Source organism: Epinephelus lanceolatus, chromosome 2 (genome assembly GCF_041903045.1).
Source record: "Epinephelus lanceolatus isolate andai-2023 chromosome 2, ASM4190304v1, whole genome shotgun sequence".
Classification (NCBI taxonomy): domain Eukaryota; kingdom Metazoa; phylum Chordata; class Actinopteri; order Perciformes; family Serranidae; genus Epinephelus; species Epinephelus lanceolatus.
Genome location: NC_135735.1, coordinates 6,954,158 through 6,972,784, shown reverse-complemented (window position 1 = coordinate 6,972,784; position 18,627 = coordinate 6,954,158). Strand labels below are relative to the sequence as shown.

The 18,627-nt window shown below is 42.8% G+C and overlaps 1 protein-coding gene across 3 annotated transcripts in view; it reads left to right on the top strand.

Moving 5' to 3' along the window:
- Positions 1-18,627, top strand: part of mapk8ip1b (mitogen-activated protein kinase 8 interacting protein 1b) — a 77,962-nt gene that overhangs the window by 7,698 nt on the left and 51,637 nt on the right. The window contains exon 1 of one of the 3 annotated variants that reach the window (XM_033630264.2): positions 6,612-7,018. The exons of the other annotated variants lie outside the window; for them this stretch is intronic. Coding sequence (XP_033486155.1) covers positions 6,963-7,018 — 56 coding nt within the window. The 5' untranslated portion in view covers positions 6,612-6,962. Of the gene's footprint in view, positions 1-6,611; positions 7,019-18,627 lie in introns of those variants that run through there. 3 annotated transcript variants of the gene reach the window in all.

Sequence of the window (18,627 nt, the reverse complement as noted above, 5' to 3'; positions counted from 1 at the left end):
ATTTAGTCTGTAAGGCTAAATCTGGCACAATTACGTGACTTCAGTGATCATGTTCAATAATGTGCGCTGTCCCTTTCTAAATAAAATAAACACAAAACTTAAATTTCAATATTGTGTAAATGAATCTGTTTTGCTTTTGTCTGCAACACTGCAGCGCAAGTTAAAGTACCAAATACTCAAAAATTGCCCACTGCGCAGGAGCCAGCTTGTGCTAAAACATATTAATGAATCCTCAGTTAGATCTGTTAGTAATGGTGAGAGGCTAAATTCAACTTCAAAGGCCGTGTTACCTTTATTATGGGGCTCAAGTATGTTTTGCAGCTCCAGATAAGTAGAGGTTTCCGACCCCTGAGATAAGGACATTTGCGTTTTTGTGTCAGCCGCTGTAGTTAGCAGCTCCTCTGCGATTAGAGCATCGGAAATAACACTACAGGTTTTTAAGGTGAAGCTGCTATATGTATTGTTTTTATGGGTTTAAATCACTGAGTGTGTTTGTTTTAGCGAGGAGGAGATCTCTGTGGATAATTTGGCTCCCAGTAAAAACCTCCTGAATGTCTGAAGAAGAAAAAATGCGAGCACACGTTAGTGCTGGGCTGAAGGTCCTACTGTGACGGCACAGAGGAAGCGCTGATTTGTAACGTGAAACTGCTTCATTCAGTGTTTTTACTGGTTTTAATCTCAAAGTCCATTTGTTTTGGAGAGGAGGAGACCTCTGTGGATAATTCGGCGCCCTGTAAAAACCTCCTGACCAGTGAACATTGAAGTAATTCTAACTGGGAAGTTTCAGCTGGTTGCAATCTGCAGTCCTCATCACCAGACACCACAAAATCCTCGATGAATATAGTTAAACAAAATACTCCATTAAGACTGAAGCCTTGCCCTGTTCCCCAGCATCGGTAGAACCTGAACACAGCGGCACAACACATCAGCAGCAGCAGGCATGTGCAGTTAATGATATTCACACTGAGCAATGACAGCACAGTTAAAAATAGTGTTTTGGTGACATTTCTCAGGTTCATGCAGGAGATGAAGAGAGACGGTTCAAACCTTAAGACAACAACACATCTACACTGACAGTCATTCCCCCACAGGTATTAAACAAGAGTCTACAGGCTGTCACACAATATGATAAACAGAATCATGAAAGGAAAGCTGTGATGAATTCTGTATCCTCTCAAAAATGTACTTTAGCAGTTTTTACTAAACTGGTGTACTGTGCAGCTGTCCTTTAGTATCTGATATGAGATTACGACCAATCGGGACATCCTATTTTTCTAGTCTGAAAACTATAAGTTGTGTTTTTGTTAGTATTTGAAGCTGAGCTTGACTTCTCACATTTAATATCATATATTTATGTGAATTTTACCTTTAAATTTTCCTGCATTGATCATTTGTGGCACGAGATGGCGCAGCAGGAGATTCTTTCACATTAGCCCTTTATTTATATCTGTGTACTGTGTGTGTGTGTGTGTGTGTGTGTGTGTGTGTGTGTGTGTGTGTGTGTGTGTGTGTGAGAGAGAGAGAGAGAGAGTGTGTAAAACAGCATGTATGGAGCTACAGCACAGTGTAGGATTGCAGTCCATCCTGCAGTGCATTATGGGGAAAAATGAAACCAGAGATCCCTCTTGAGGCAACACTAATCCCTCTCATGTGCAGTTCAATATGTATCTGATTTTAAAATGACAATTATGGTTTATCATTTCATGTTCCTGCTGTTTTTGAGTAGCAGAGGAGTGTCATTTTGAGCATCGGCTGAAGTTTATGTTTTTTTACCTTTTTATTTTGAAAACACATCATGTAAATAAATTTGACTTATTGGGCGTATGTGTTAAAATGTACACATCACTGAATATTCAGCACGAAAGCGCAGAAGTGTCCACGCTCTCTCCTTCTTTCTCACACACTCACTAATTCAGTCGCATACCCATTTTCTTTTCTTTCATCTTTTTACTGCGGCTTCCGAACTGACGTGACTCTGCTGACAAGATCTGCTCAGGCGGATGAATTCACAGAGCGAGGGATGTGAAAAGGATGTGAGTGAGAAGAGGGAGAGAAAGGGCAGGGGTAGATGGGGGAGGTTAAGCAGATTTGGACGTGTCACTTTCCCTGATTCACTGCGTCTGTCTTTTAAGGTCTGTGATGTTTGGGGATGTCTGGGGAGGAAAAAAAAGCATGATTTCCAACAGAATTACCTTGTAGTTTTTTTAGCTGCATTTTATCCTCAGAGAAAGAGAATTTAAATGGCGCTGATTTGAATTTCCCCCACAGTAGGAGCTGACAGAGTGGACAATTATTGCTCTGGTTGCAGTTTCGCCCCTGCGCTCATTATTTACTGCTGTCGCTCGGTTCTGCTGACACGGCACGCTCCACCTGATGGCACCTCCCCTCTGCTTATACAGTGCATCTCTCCTTCTCCCCTCTCTGTCAACACATAATTATGATATTAACAGCATCTTTAAAACAAGCTTATTTTACACGCGTGCCTGTATTCCGAGTTTTTTCTTGTTTTTACAAGATATTTATTTTAGTAAAAGACACCTCCCTGTGTTCTGATCTGCTCTCATTTTAATTTACTGGGTCGCTGTTAAAGATGAACTAATCTCTCCTCACATTTTGCATAGTGATGTATAAATGACTGAGTGTATCTTTCCATTTTTTCAAAAGACAATAACCCATGTGCCAAACCAGCTGCTACAAAGCTGTAAAGTGGAACATCTGTGCAGGAAGTGTCGACTTACATTGTCAGTAGCTCACCGGCAAATTAAATGAGTGCTGTGGAAATACACATTCTCATGAATTCATTAAGACAACAGATAAAGGAAGAGATGGAGGACGTATTGAGCCTGCATTAACAGCATTAATAGAAAATAATAACAGTAACAAATGAGGTTAAAAGGAGACGTCATATCATACAGATAATAATAATATAATTGCCTCGACCCTCGATGAGCCGCACAGGGATTAAATGTCACACATAATCCTGAGATACCTTTCTGTCTTTCTTCTGTCTCTCAAGACAAACAAATATTTCTAACTCTTTCTCAGATACACAACACTTCGCATGTGTTCTGTGCATCTTTTTCCTCATGTCACGTGCAGGGGGAGGTGTTGAAGCTCCTCTGGTGTGTGTGTGTGTGTGTGTGTGTGTGTGTGTGTGTGTGTGTGTGTGTGTGTGTGTGTGTGTTTGAGCTCCATAGGTTCTGGCCGGTTGCCGAGGTCGTGCTGTATGGCCATATGGCTGTGTGTTGGCAGCCCAGTGTGCAGAAGAACAAGGACTTAGTGTGTTTGACCTCTCTTAAGGAATGTTTGAAGCATGGGTTTTTGTTTGCTGTGGCACAACTTTGACTTTTGCCTGTGCACCTGTGTTGAGTTGTAGTGGATTTTGCAAATATGAATGCATGGCTGATTCAATTGCTTTTGCTGCCATTGGAGCTGCATTTGTTGCTCTCTGGCCACTAGGGGGCAGAGGAACATAATGACAAGGCAGTCAGCTGATACACTGACATGTCATTAAGTTGTTGTAGCTGACACAGTAGTAAACAAGTGATTGTTTACATGTGCAGCACACACAGAGCTATATAGCAACACATTTTCTTGTCTGCCTGATGAATGTAAGTCCAATATCATCTCCTTTTTTAGCTCTATTTTGGTCTTCTCCACCTCCTGGAAAAAATATCCTGCCCCTTTGGCTGCTTAATGATCCTCTTTTTTTGCACCAGCAAGTCAATAACAATGTCTGCCTTCCATTTAGAGCTGGGCAGGTAGCGTTCAATGTGTTTGTCAGAGCTTGTTTGCTGAAAACAGAAGCCTGCTGCTGCTGGAAGTGAGGATGATAAGAGCAGGCCAGAAAACAGAAACAATTTCCCACAGGCATGGGCAAATTATCAAACAATGGGCTCTTGGGCACAGATATGCAAAAGGCTCCCCCTCCTCTCTTACATAGGAGCAAGACACACACACTTTAGTTGTTAAGCCTCTTTTTGTGTCAATGTTGTGCATCTTTGTGGTCATTTTGAGTCTCTTTGCAGTTCCTTTGCATCTCTTTGTGGTCTCTTTGAGTCTCTTCCTGGTTAGTACATGTTAATTTGAGTGACATTTTTTAGGTGAGGGTCATGGGGCCCCTCTTACACTTTGAGCCCCAGGGCCTGTGCCCAGCAGGCTCGCTCAGTAATGCTTCCATGCCTATCGGACATTCAAATGCTCCATTAGGCTGAACTGCAGAGTTGGGTCGCGGGTCCACTCTCAATGGACTGTAGGTGACTCGCAAACTTGTCAAGTAAAAAACACACTTTATTCTGAAGTACAGTAAGTTTCCAGCACAGAGCTTTCATTTTAAAGTGTCCTGTTGTAGAGTGAGTGACTAATGGACAGATACTTGACAGAGACAGCAAGCCAACTCAACAACATGGTTAAATGCAAGTATGACACAGAATGTATTTAACTTTGTGGACCTTGAACGAATGAAGAAGAAGAAATCTGGACCCTGTGGCTGGACCAGGACCACTGGATTTGTGCATGCTCATTAAATTCCAGTGTTAATGTTTGGGGCTCTACCCTACTCAGAATTATATAAGTTAAATCAGATTTGGCTGTTCAGTACAGATATTTAACTATTCATCCATTTTTTCCATATAGAGTTTGAGGGTTTGAACAGGGTTCAGCAGGATCTTCTGTGCAGGGTTTCCCCACGCAGGGTGTAAAATTAGCTTTTACCCCATCTGCCATTGGCTAGTGACCTTATTAGTATGAAAATCCAACTTTAGGAAAATCCAACCCTGTCCTCTGTGTTTCTTTGGCGTGCTTGCGGCAAAGGCTACAGCTCATCATGTTGGTGTGGGGGTTGTAGGTCAGCCATGACTGTGGTCTAGTTTCCATTTTTCAATAAAACGCTGTGCGACATTTTTACTCCGTTTAACCGTCTGTTCTTCTTGTCCAAGTCCAACATGTTCATCTTCGTTTTTTCTTCTTTTCTGGCGGTGGCTTCACGGCAGGAATGTATCGCCACATCTTGCTCAGAAGTTACCATAGAATCCCCGGGAAACATGTTCCGGTAGCTGATGTCATGTCTTCCTGGTACACGTACAATAAGCCGCAAGGGTTAAAATAGTCTGACACAGCTGGCAGAAATGGTCAAAGCACATAAAAACCCCACATGCAATTCAAAAATTTCTATCGGCCACTGGAGGGTGTGTGTTTTTGTTTTACCCGCCATTGGCAGCCCACAGTGATTAATATGTCTGCTGCTCGGTTATCCATTGCTCCACATTTGCAGCACAGAGCATAGTCTTGGTACAGACGGAGCAGCAGAACAACAAATGAAACTTGAGTGTTCATTACGCCGAGTCGAAAACTTTGCCTCTGCAGCAGCTGCTCCTCTCATCCATCTGATCTGATCAGCTCTGATTGGATCGACTGGGTTATCCACCCTGTGACTCAAAACTCCACAGACAGCTGCTGAGGAACAAAAATGAGATGAAATCATGAGGAGCTCAGCCTGAGCTGCATTCACGGACTTCCAGAAACCTCCAGATTTTGAGAGGGGACACAGACTGATACACAAGTACATTCAGGGGGCAGCCCTTGTTATGTTATTAGTGTAATCTCTCTCTCAGCTGCATCAGCAGAGGCAAACTGAAGTAAACCTCCTCGCTTGACATATTTACTGAAGCCTTTGGAGGCTAAAATTAGCACCATGCTCCCACAGTATTTACAGTGTTACTACCCACATACAGTGCATGCTTTGGCCTATAAGATGCTAGCAGGAGGTTTTAAGGTCAGCAGGGTTGGAAGGGTTAATGGACTGTACTGTTCACAGTGCATAGCTGTGTGTAGATCTCCATAAAGACACATTGATTTTTAGAGGAAGCTCAAGCACCTGCCCAAACAAAGACCAGCACGAGCTAAAGGATAGCATCAGTTTGTTACAATTTTTGCCTTATTTTTATACGTTTGGCATCATTTCTTTTGGCAATAATAACATTATTGCAACCTGATGCCTCGAGGCAAGAGACACAATGTCCTGTTTGAATTATAACGGTAAAATTATTATCAAAAGTGTATGTTAACATGTAAACATCCATCACAGTTTACACACCAGCCTTTTGATTCAACTTGTCACTGCAGTTATCAAAGGTGTGAGCTTTTAATTTCCCTTTTATAATGAGGGATGATCACATTTCGGGTGGATTTATTTCAGTTTGACTTCAAAATAAGTAGTTTAGATAACCTGGATTAACTGTTGGCTCCTTAACAACCTGTCAGGTCATCCGACTGCTGGTGCTGTTTGCCCTGTGAGGCATCGCTTTATCAGTGTGTTGCCAGATCTTTGGGAAAGTGCAATACTTTCCTAACTGATGGGGCCAAAACTGCAAAAATAGGACTCAAGTTGTGATTCATTTTTCTTTAAGAGGATGAATGGAGAGGAAGAGAGAGAAGGGAAAATGTGGAGTCTTGTGATCAACGGGGCCTCATGAATAATTGAGCGCGGCAGCGTTGTGCAGAGAGAGAGAGAGAGAGCGAGCGAGAGAGAGAGAGGAGCGTCCTCCCGTGCTGGTGCTTCTCCTGTTTGGGCTCACCGTGGCGTTGGATGTCCTGCTAACACCAGCACTTTCCTGCAGTGGCGTAGTAAATCGGATGCACACAGGACAGAGTAAACACCAGAGAGAGGAAGAGAGGGAGAGGAGTAGATTATATAACACTGCTCCTCTGTGGCAGATTCAGCTCCTCAGCTTTAAATAATTCCCCCCTCTATCTCTGTCTCTCCTCCGGCTGAGCGGCAGCGGCAGGGCTCTGAGTCGGACGCCTCTCCCATCGACCCGGAGGAGCTGCACCCCTCCTCCCTCTCTTCCTACTCGCTCCTCCCTCTCTCTTCCGCCCTCCCACCTTTCTTCACTTTAACCCCCTTGCTCCTTTCTCCTCCTCCTCCTCTCCTCTCAGCTGTGGATGCCCTCCTCACTTACAGTATGGACTCGGGAGGGGAAGGAGAAGAGGGGTGGATGGAGGACCAGTGGGAGAAATGGTAGGGCATCTCTCTCTCCTTCTTCTCTGCGTGTTTTATTTTTACCGGCATGCAGCAACATGGCTGTGTGTGTGACCTTGTGAGTGTGGGAGCTGCTAACATGCCTCTTTCTCGCTATATGTCGTCCTCTTGCATCTTAAAGCTCAGGACAGGCATGCCCTTGAAGGAGAGCGGATGCATGTGGCGGTGTGTATGTTTGTGTCTTCAGAGGAGAGGTAGAGCGTGCAGCAGAGGTTGATGCTTTAGTTTGACCAAAAATAGGAGCAGAGAAGCCACAGAGGAGAACACACATCACACTTTATGTTATGGTGTGACAGCTGTGTCGATGCAGGAGATGCACTGTTGGGACAATTTTGTGTTTTCAGAGTTTGTTTTCATACAGCAGATGATGGAGGGTCGGGAGGGGTGGGGGTGAGGTCCTGATCCTTGTCCCGGTCCTGTCCTTGCAGGAGGGCAAAGCTGATGAATGAATGACTGCGTGCAGCCTTGTAATCTCTCAGTGGGAGCATAAACGTGTGCATCATTGGGAAGAGATGGGGAAAAAGACAGGCGATGGTATACATGCGTCTGCTGTGACGACTAAATGCAGGGCTTAATGTGTTTGCTGTGTGAGGTGATTGAATCATAACAGCTCAACACAGATGCTACTCCTGTGAGACTGGAACACAGCAAGAGATGTGCAGGTGCAAATTATCCGTAGTTGTGTGACTGTCCTGCTCCCACTGAAACAAATATTGCTGTGAATAAAACAAATATGTGAGCAGAGATCAGATTCAGTTTTGCACATTTTTATTTTTAAGTATTTTTTTTAAATGAAGGGGGATTTTGCTCCATAATCAGCAGCTCATTTGCATTTTTCTGTTCACTTTCTTATACTGGAAGCCTTTCCTGATCCGTCCTCACCACAGCGTGACCTTTTTCCACTGCACACTGCAAAAACAGTTGTTTTTTTGCAGCAGGAAATGTGAAAACTTGTGGGTCTGTAGAGGCGTACAGCTCTGATTAAAATCCGGATTAGCTTCGTCTTTTAAATAAAAAAAAATCTTAAAAAAAATTTTTAGGTGGCAATCTGTTCAAAAAAAAAAAAACGTGGCCTTTATCTATATTTGACCTTGCGTGAACAAACACTGCAAGCAAACAGTAGGTAACTACAGTGCTGTTGGGTCATGGCTGGACTCAGATAAAGACTAATGAGCTGGCCGGGCCCATCATGGCCCGAGCGAGAGGTCATGCTGTCCTTCATTAACACAAGCAGAGAAGAGGCAGGCTGAGGAGGCAGACACAAGCCAGCAGGCTGCCCTGTCACCCCCCACTGTCAGAATAACGCAGGAGTTTATCCCAAATCCTCGGCCAAACAAACTGAAACATCCATCCTGCAGTGCTGTTGCCCTCTGATGTCTTTTAACAACATAAACTGTGGACAAAGTGTCCATGATGTGACATTTCTGAAGGGACGTTTTCAAACCTGCACTCACAGGGCCCACTAATAGTCATATTTACTTCTATTATTGATACTGTTCCAGTGAGAGAGAGATCACACATGCTGAGACTGGGATCCAAATCACTGAATAGCACATGAAGTATTAAAATCTTCCCTGGAGAGGTGAACTCCAGCCTTAAGACACATCAGAAGTTAAATTAACTGTTGACTGTCTGATTGACTGGTGATTTTCTGTTGCTGGTGCTGAGTGTTTACTGCAGAACTACATCTGTAGTGGCTTTAGCATTAAGCTGTAATCTTAACATGTGACATGAGGACTTTTAAGGCCAAGACACACCACACCAACATCAAAGAACTAGTGGCATGTGTCGCCTCTCCTTTATGTCTTGGCCAAAATTTTGCACTTGAACACACTGCAAAAAGTACATCCAGTGACCAGCTAGCCACATATGTTCTGCGCCAGCGTGAGAGGAATGTTACTCTCCATACTAGCAGGTGGCGGTAGTCTGTATTTGTAATTAAAAAACAAGAAACCAGAAGGCTGACGGGACGGGTTTAAGACGCTAGTTAGCCAGTTAGCACATTAAAAGATGTCAAAAGAACAAATTATATTTACCATGCTCTCATAAATAGTAGCCTAACGCAAACAACCACAGAGCTCAATGGCTAAAAGAAAATCTTACCTAATATAACAACTTTGTTTTGATCTCATACCCTCTTGATTTTAGTTGTTTGCTTTCCTCACTTCAGTTTCTCTTCTCGTGCACTGACCCCAACTGCCAATCAGAGTAATTGCACCCACCGACAGGCTCTGCCGGGTCCGCAGCTGCATCGGCTGAAAAAAAGCCGACAAGAGCTGACAAGTGCCAGTGGTGTGGACTGCAAAAATAGAGACACACTCACCGACAGCTCGACATTAACCAATGGCCCAACCATCAGCTTGGTGTGTCAGGACCCTTGTACACGTGCTGCTACTTCATAAGTCACATTGGGTGTAATTTGTCCGCCAAACTATTGTGCAACTACAAGCTGTGGTACCGGTTCATGTCATCATTTTTATTGTGTGTGCTCTTACATATGTACAAATATAATATGAGACAATTTTGGGGCCAATCCCAATTCTCTTCCCTTAACCTTACCCCTTGGTTTCAAGTGCACTCGCCAGATAGATTCCCCTCAACGATGAAGTGGTAGTGTTGAGGGGTAGGGAATTTTATCTACGAACTGAGACGCCACTTCATGCAAATTAGCGTAACAGAAGTGTTCACCTATGTCACACATATCGGCGACTAGGCTTCCTGCACAGAGAACTCTGTAGATGTTCACGTCAGCTACATTGTGAATTAGCGATTTTCAAGCATTCATATTCTAACTCAACGCTGCAGAAACATAACACATTCTGACATATTTTGGAATTTTTGCATGCTTATTTGCGATTGACTTTCTCATGGAGGCTGCCATCTTTCTGGAAAACTCGCCTGGCTGGATAGTTTTGCAATGCATCCTGGGAAATTCAGTTGCAATCGCATCACACGGTCCTTTGAATAAAGTGGGGATTTTAAGGGCTGAAAAGCACTTCCCTAAAGTTTGGGACACCCTAGCCCTTCGCGGGAACGTGCAAAAACAAGGGCTAGGGCCAATTTTGAGTGGAAGTGTGAGTATTGGGACGGACCCCTGGATAAGATCGAGTAATCAGGGTTATGACATATAGGATGTAAACCTCAGGTGTCAAAGTTTTGAGCTTCGTGCACCCAAACATCCACTTCAACTTTCTTTTAATGACATTTGTTCTATACATGAGCGCCACACCTCCTGAACTGGAGAAAAAAAGTTGCGACCGTACATAATCTGGACAGCAGCTGAGTTTCTAAGAATTTTGGTGGTGGAGCAATTAAACAATAAAAACATGTATTCTGTAGAGAACAGGACTGGTGCAATTGTAATCGTGCCATCTTTTCAACAAGCCTTAGCACTTGAAACCATAACCTGCAAAACAACATCAGGATGCTGATGTTTTAACTAGTTAGCAGTTCCCCGGGGGTGCCTGGATGCTCTCAGGGCCCTGTGAGGTAACCGTGTCACTGTCAGTGATGATATCCGTGTCAGCCTGTTGTTACTACGGTCCGAATGATTTGCTGTGTCTCACTTTCAGTGATGATGACATAGTAGAAGTTTCACGGGAATCTCTGACCTGGACACCCCCAGCCAGTCTGCTGAGTCAGGCTGCATTGATCACTGAAGGTGCTGCGAGTGTGTGAGTGAGATGACGGGTGTACGTCGGACAGGAATACAATCCCAGAGGAAACTGACGAGGATATTTAGGGATCTGGGTTATTGATGTTTAGTGTTCATTCAGGAAGTTATGTGAGATATTTTTATCTAAGAAGAATAAGGGTTTTGCTTATGTATGTGTGCTGATTGTTTGCATAACTATATTCAAAAGTCGTTTTGGCCTAGAGGGCAGGTGTAACTGCACTGGCTAGTGTTGGATGTCATTCCCCTTTTTCCTTTCCCACGTTTCATGTCTATAAATACCAGAAACACCTTTCTGTATATCACAATGCAGTTCAGTAGCACCACAAACTACTTCCTCCAGAGTGATCAGAAAGTTAATCAACACCTCTCTAAAACAAAAACTGAACCTAACCTTTATGAAGATAGGGTTTATTGCAGGGCTGTTACATTTGACCACATTAGTTTCAGCTAGGTGTACCTAATATACTGGCAATTAAGTGTATTTATATAGGATATACTGGAGGAATTCAACATAGAATGGGACTAATCAGAAATGTTCCAAACCTGGGTTCAGTCCACAGGACAGTGTTTCCAGATTATTGACATGGTTGTGGGTGGGAGACAGGTGAGGGATCCTGTCCTTGTAGCTGCACTGAGGGCTCTGAAGCCTTGAGTTCAGCATTTTGGCCATTGCCGTCTTGGTTTTGTGGAGCCAGAAGTAATGGTATTTGGATGAGAAGCTGGCTCTTTAGATAAGCGAGGGGTGGATCTGACTCTTTAACTGTGGTGACACTGGGTAGGTAGCCCGTCACTCAAGAGGCCCCACCCTTAAAAATGCATAACTTTAAGCCTAATAAAATGTAAATGGGTCAGTTAGATGAAAAGTAGATGTAGAGACCATCACCTTTTTTTGTACCAGGCTGTAAACATTTTTATTTCTGATGTGAGGCTGGACATTTTAACATGGAGGTCTATGGGGATTGACTTGCTCCTGAAGCCAGCCAAGTGGCCATTAGAGGAAGTGCAGTTTTCGGCACCTCAGCATTGGCTTTATTCAAAGACAGCGAGTAAACCAAGACAGTCCACTGCGAGTCAGTTTCCTGTATCAGTGTCACGTGGGGTTCGCGAGCACCACGCCCCTTTAGGAGACTAACAGCAGGTCTGTGTCCATTGACTTCAGTGGGAGAAATGAACGTGATTACAGATTATGGCCGATTCTTTCGCCCTATAGTCACGGAAGCAAATATTGGACCCATTTATCACAAGCCACATATCTTCAGAACATTCCGACACCAAAATGGCAAATCAGGAGAAAATTTACTTTGTTCAAGACCTGTCTCTGTCTCAACAACACACTCTCGCGAGATCTGGCAACAGATATCTCCTCTCAGGTGCTGAAATCAGTGCAGTTTCACCAAAGATACTGGATTAAAAAAAAATATTTTTTTCCAGCAGATATCTTAGTTACAACATGATTGAGCTAGCAAAGCAGTTTTGTGTTGCTATGTGTGGTATTTATTCAGTTTTGGGAAGTCGCGATGTCTAGAAAGCATCAGTGGCTGCAGCTGACAGGGACAGCTAACACTAGCAGCAAAGCTAACATCAGGATGTCATCTGTTAAAAGCCTCCTGTTGTCGGATACGACATGAAACTACTTCAGTTAGCTCAATCATGTTGTAACTAAGACATCCGCTGGAAAAAATATTTTTTTTCACGGACCGTTTATTTATTTAGCTTACAGCCAGTAAGGGTACACACATGTTGACAGAAGCGAGGTTGGGGATACTCGTCTTTGATTGGCTGTTCTCCATCGTCTTTGATTGGGATATGGGGGACAACGCCTACTTAGGAGACCAGAAATGTATACCATTTCATACAGTGGGTGTAGAGGAGGGTGGGACCTGCAGGATGAAAAATACCTTTTGTTTACAATATTGCATGTTTGAGATTCTTACAAATGAGCATGTCCATTGTGACTGTGGGGTTTAGAAAAATATTTATCATGGCTTTCTTCTCCTTTTTGTCCTTTTCTTTTTGAAATACTTTTTATTAGATTTAAACAAGGAAAGCACAACAAAACTCAGATAATAATTAATAAAATTAAACCATAATAATAACAAAAATAATAACCTTCATTAATATAGGCCTATATTTTATCTACAAGTGCACGTCACACACTGAGCGAGCCGCCTGTTAATGACGCTGTGGGCTAATGGGCATGTAGCTACTTCCATGTTTCAGATGATACGTCATGTTTGTAGTCGACCAATGAAGATGAGTTTACATATCACCTTGGGTTCGTCCTTCACCTTCTCAAAATGATCCCACACTTTGGATTTCCTGCCCGACATGTTATTAACTAGCTTGTGGAATAACCACAGGTACCAGCCCTGGAGATTAACCTGACTCCTGTCTGACTGCTGAGCGTGGACACTTCCTGTGTCTGTCCTTTCAGAGTAAATTCCCACATGGTCCAGTCATGTAGGTTCAGATTTATTTTGACAAGGTGCAGCTCCTCATAGAGTTTGACATTTGTTTGTTTTTTCTGCGATTAAGGGACCAATGAAATTTGCCGCTTAATGACCTTTCTGGTTGACTAACCTTTGGTTGACTGTTTGGGGGCAGCCCTACTTTGGGGTTATGAGAGAGGTCTTCCACTCAGAAAAGGGCTTACCCCTTAGAAATACCTTCTTCATGTCTACCTGGAAAAAAAAGTGATCAAACCTTCAAAATCAGCTCATCTTTTCCTTTTAAAACTGCCTGTAATCTTTCATGAGCGTGGATGTTAAAAGTCTCTCTGTAGCAGAGCGTAACACTTAGCTGGAGGTCTTTGATCTAATTGTGCAGGATGCATTTTTAAAAGGAGGCATAAAAAGGAGCTTCGCAAGGAGTTTGTAGTGTGATGCAGGAAGACACAAATCCCCAGAGGGAGGCCCAAGAGGAACAAATTCAGTCCTTTTTAAAATTTCTTTTCTTTGTAATTAAAAATCTAAGAAATATTATAAATGCCAAATTTTGCTAAGTGTGTGTTAACAAAGTCATTGAATGAATCACATACAGGAGTATTGCTTGTGTATGTTGTTATCACTGAATGTTCTGTAATGGTGATGTTAGGAATGAAATTTGTCCTCCGTTGTGTGAATGGAAAAAAAAAATCATTAGAAAAATAATCACCAAAATTTGTGACTGTGACGTGACAGCCTGTTTGATGCGAGCGTGCTCGACATTGTATCCTGTGATGTCTGAGCCTTGATGTGTGACAACGTCATTTGCTCTGTATTATACACTCCATTGGTTCTCTCTGGTGTCTGCAGCCCTTCTTACCCACAATTCACTGCAGCAAAGGGGTCACCCTGTCCCGTCCAGGTGGTTTATCTCCCGGCGCTTAGTTTTCTCCGCCTTCCCTCCCTCCATTTATTTTTGTCCCCATGACTCCCTCCATCCTCTCACTGTCCGCTGCGTCTATGTGCACTTTCCTCTGGGTTTGATCTACAGTCACGACTTCATCCTCTCACCTCTTGTACACCACTCTTTAGACTCCTCCCCCTTTTGTCCTTGTCCAAATTATAGGTCAGAACCTGCAGTTCAATAAATAACATACTTGTGTCTGATTGGCTCTGATTGGCATGAAGTCTTTGCTCCTTTACTCTCCTTTCTCTCCTCATCCACCTTTCTCCTCCTTCCTGTAAGTGATGCAGATAACAGGGGGACGCTCAGGAGCATATTGATTTTGTTCCTCTCCCAAGCATCAGTCTGTGTTGTAATAAATCACATTTGTAGTGAACTGATAAGCTTACAGTTTTGTTGTTCTAAAGCAGAGCAGTGTCCCCAGACCAAAGCCTGTCAATGCAATTCAGCTGGGACAAAAAACAGCTGAGATGGCGCCATAAGCTGCATGTTGTTCCTGAGTGCTCATCATGTCTGGCTGGTAAGGACAGGACGGCTGGACACATATTGGCAGAACTGATATATGTGAATGATAACTGTGCTGTCATTCAGTGTGCATCTCATTGAGTATTATAGGAAACTGTCCTCATAGTACTTCTGATGATATTTGCAAGACTTGACCTCATGTGAACAAAAACAACCAATTAAGGCCAGGGAGTCTCTAACACAGCTGTCAATCACTGCCGAAAATCTGTGGTCAGACTGTTAAACTAAGCAGCGCTGATCAAATATGAATCAAGATTCTCACTTCTAATCTTCATTGGTAGCATTTCTTTTCTTTTTTAGTTACAGCACCACAATCAAATGGACCCGACTGTTTTCTAGAGATACATTCTTTTATACAAGGTAACCTTGACGATGTTAACATCTGTTTAAACAATTAAACGTCCGCCCCCTCGCTAGTCGGCACCAGAATCTTTAGTCGGTTACAAGGCCACTTAACTGTCATGCAGTTTCCTGCCACTAGTGGGTGCTACAGAGCCGTCAGACAGCACTCCCCCTCCACGCGGTAATGCTCCAGTAGACTGGAGTTTTAAAGCAGCACAGTGGGAAATTGGAGAGATGTCCTCTCGCAAAACCAGCGTGGTTAAAAAATGGAAGTCTAGAAAATGAATTCAGCTGCAGTTAATCTTTTTTTGAGATGTTATATTATTTGTTAACTTTAGGAGTTGTTGTCAGATAATGTGCAGGTTTACATTCATACTGCACGGAGCAACATGCCTCATTTCAGCTGAAATTTTATCATAGGTGTGTCATTAGGTGTTTTATTAACTTTGAAGTAAATTCATTTCTGTCAGATAATCTGCAAGGTTCAATGTGCCCCACATTTTGGAGGCTATTTATTTATTTTAGATGCTAATTTTAGGGCTGACCTTCGAATCCATTTATGGACATTCGAAGCTTCGGAGCTCAGAACAAATTTAATTCGAAGCATTCGACAATGCCGGGGGGGGGGTTAAAAAAAAAATGCAGAAAAAACACTAATGGTCGGTGATAAGTAGTGTTTAACTTTTGATTGAACACTAAATTAAAACCCTCGGCGCATACTGCAGCACGGTCAAACAGATGCGCAACTCAGAAGTGTCTCTGACACCAGACTCAGAGCGGACCGGTGGAACTGGAAAATGCATATTTTACATCAAAAAAATCTATTTTATCATTATTTTGAGTCACATTGTTGAAAGAATTTAGTCGTCTGTGTTCAAGCAGGATAATAGCAGGTCTCCATTGTGCGTCAGGCTTTCTGTTTCCTTGTCGGAGATTTTTTCTTTTATAATTACTACTTACATTTTTCAAGTGATTTCCCAAATTTGTTGCTGAGTTGTGATATGCCAATTGCTTTTGGCAAATCTGGCACTCTGCTTTCTGGGGGTTGTCGGGGCATATTTTAAAGTGCAACCACACATCTGATGACCTCTTGGACATGTCTGCCAGCTCTGAGTGCGCTCATTGTCAGTATCGGACTGGTGGGGGTTAGTGTTGCGTTTAAGGCCTCCCTAAAAAAAAAAAACGAAAAAAAAAGCGCAGAAGCTTCGAATTTTTTTTTTCCACAATCGAATCCCGTGCCATCGAGCGAAGCTTCGAAGGTTCAAATTTTTTGGATCAGCCCTAGTTATTTTAGTGGTTAACTTTTGACTGAGTTGCCGTCATGTTCACATTCATACCGCACAGCGCAAAGTGTCTTGTACTTAAGCAGCATTTAAAATCCAACATGGTTGTTGAAGATTGTTGAAGGCTTCAAAGGGCTCTTAATGCACACAATTGTTTTTGGGACAGTGTTCAAATACTTAACAGTAAGTTGTGCTATATTTTGACTGTTTTCTGAGTGTTTTCTCTTTTTAAGATTAGTCGACTAGTCTTAATTAAAATTTGTATTTAGTTGACAGGGAAATTAGTCGCCAGGAACATCCCTACAATAAGCCTGTAAATGTCTACCTTAGTGTGAGCAGTTTATATTTGTAAGGGTAGTCTTGCGGAGTTTTATTTGTATGGAGCGTCTTTCATGACGAACACAACATGGCATTACACGAATTGTCAGTAAGTCGGCATCGATGCACGCTTGCCACTTGGCAAAATCAGGACATGCCTATTCCTTTAAAAAGTATTTTGGTCACTAGAGTTATGTGGCAAAGAGAATTATCAGTAGGCTGTATCTGGCTTTGGTAACACTTATAATACTTGTGAGTAGGATGAATTCATTGTTGGTTTTTGATCTTTTTTTATGGGATTTGTTGACAGTAAGAAAGGTACAAAACTTTGGTGGCCTTATCCTTTCTTTAAACTCTACAAAGTCATTTGTTTCGAGCAGCAGGAGCAAAAACAATCTGATTTTTCCACCTTGCAAGTCAGTCGCTACACAACGTTGCATTTTACTGTTGGTGCTATCATGGAAAATCAACCTCGGATGATAAATGAAAAACAAACCTAAAAAGTGACTGATGCTGCAGCTCTGCAAGTCGGAGGATTTTTCACTGGAGGTGATTCCACTGGTGATTTCTTAATGTCAGCTTCTTCCTCTCTTCATTTTTCTCTATCAGGCGTACATGTATTCCCCTCTGAGATCCTTTACTCCCTACCAGTGGAGTGCTCCTGTTTCTTTCTCTCACTCCCTCTCCCTTTCCATCCTTCAGCCCTTCTCTCCTTCCTCCTTCAGGGCCTCATTATGGAGGTAAACAGATGCTCCTATACCCAGGCTATTTAACTCCCATACCCATATTCCAACACGTGATGGCTAAAGACGGCCGCAGCTGTGCGTAATTTTGCAAGAGGAGACAGCTGCAGTGTCAGTGTGGCCAGAAATGACATTAGCATCATGCAGCACCAGAGGGATCATAGCTCTCCAAGTTCACCAGGTTCCTCTGACAGCTTGCTTTCATGCTCCTTGTGATCACTGTCATCTTCTCTTTCCTCCCTCTAATAACATTTCCCTGCTCTCTGACTGTGTCTGTTTCGCCCAGGAGGCTGCAGGGTAAAGAGATAACAGGCGGACATAATTACAGACGGGGAAAACTGAAGCATTGTTTACTGGAAGCTAATTGAATCCTGCCACAGACAGCAGGACGGTACATTTCCCTGCCTCACACTGGAGTGTTGTCCAGGGCTGCTGCTAGAGTAATCAATCATGTCCTTCCCTGCAAAATTTAAGTGTTTTCTTCCTGATCCTGTAGTTTGAAATGTTCAGACATTTGGATACAAGTCCAGTAAATAAAGAAGCTGTTTGCCTCCTTGAGCTCGACAGCCACAGTTGCCACAGTGTGTTGATGTGGCGGCAGAAATCAGAGGCTCACACTTTGTAATGAGATAATAATTGAGCTTTGACAGATGTTTGCTCACTGCTGAGTACCTTGAAGTTGTATGATTATCTGTTTTGTTGACTTGAAAGTTGTTCCAGTAGGGTCGGTCAGTTGGTCAGATACATCAGCAACAGGTCTGATCAGCCTTACACTAACTGTGGATATTCCTGCTCCCCAGATGATGAATCCTGATGTTTCCCTGGGCCACTGTCCACCACCACTACCACGCCGACTTTTCCTTTTTTCCACAAATAAATAGCCACATCATGCCCTGAAGTTTACTGAGCACGTTTATATTCCCCGGAGGATGACCCTTTGTGATTTTGGATGCTATGAACTTTCTACAAGAGCAGTGTTTTGCAAATAAGGGTACGGGTAGCCCTGTGCAGCACCACAGGGGGTACATGACATTTTTTAAAATGTTAATTAAAACAATATCAGTTCCTGAAATGATTATACTATAATACGTTCAGTTCAATTTCATTCAGTTAAATAGAACTTTATTCATCCCAAAGGAAATTCTTGTGCCAGAGAATGCCTCAGGTTACAGTAACATTACAGTAACCACATTTTAATGTTCAACCAGTAACAACCAGTGCGTTCCCCGGGTCAGGGTCAATCGCTGGGCCCAGTTTTAGAAACAATAGTGTTAAATATCTGGCAAAATATACAAATACAGAAGGTAGAAATGT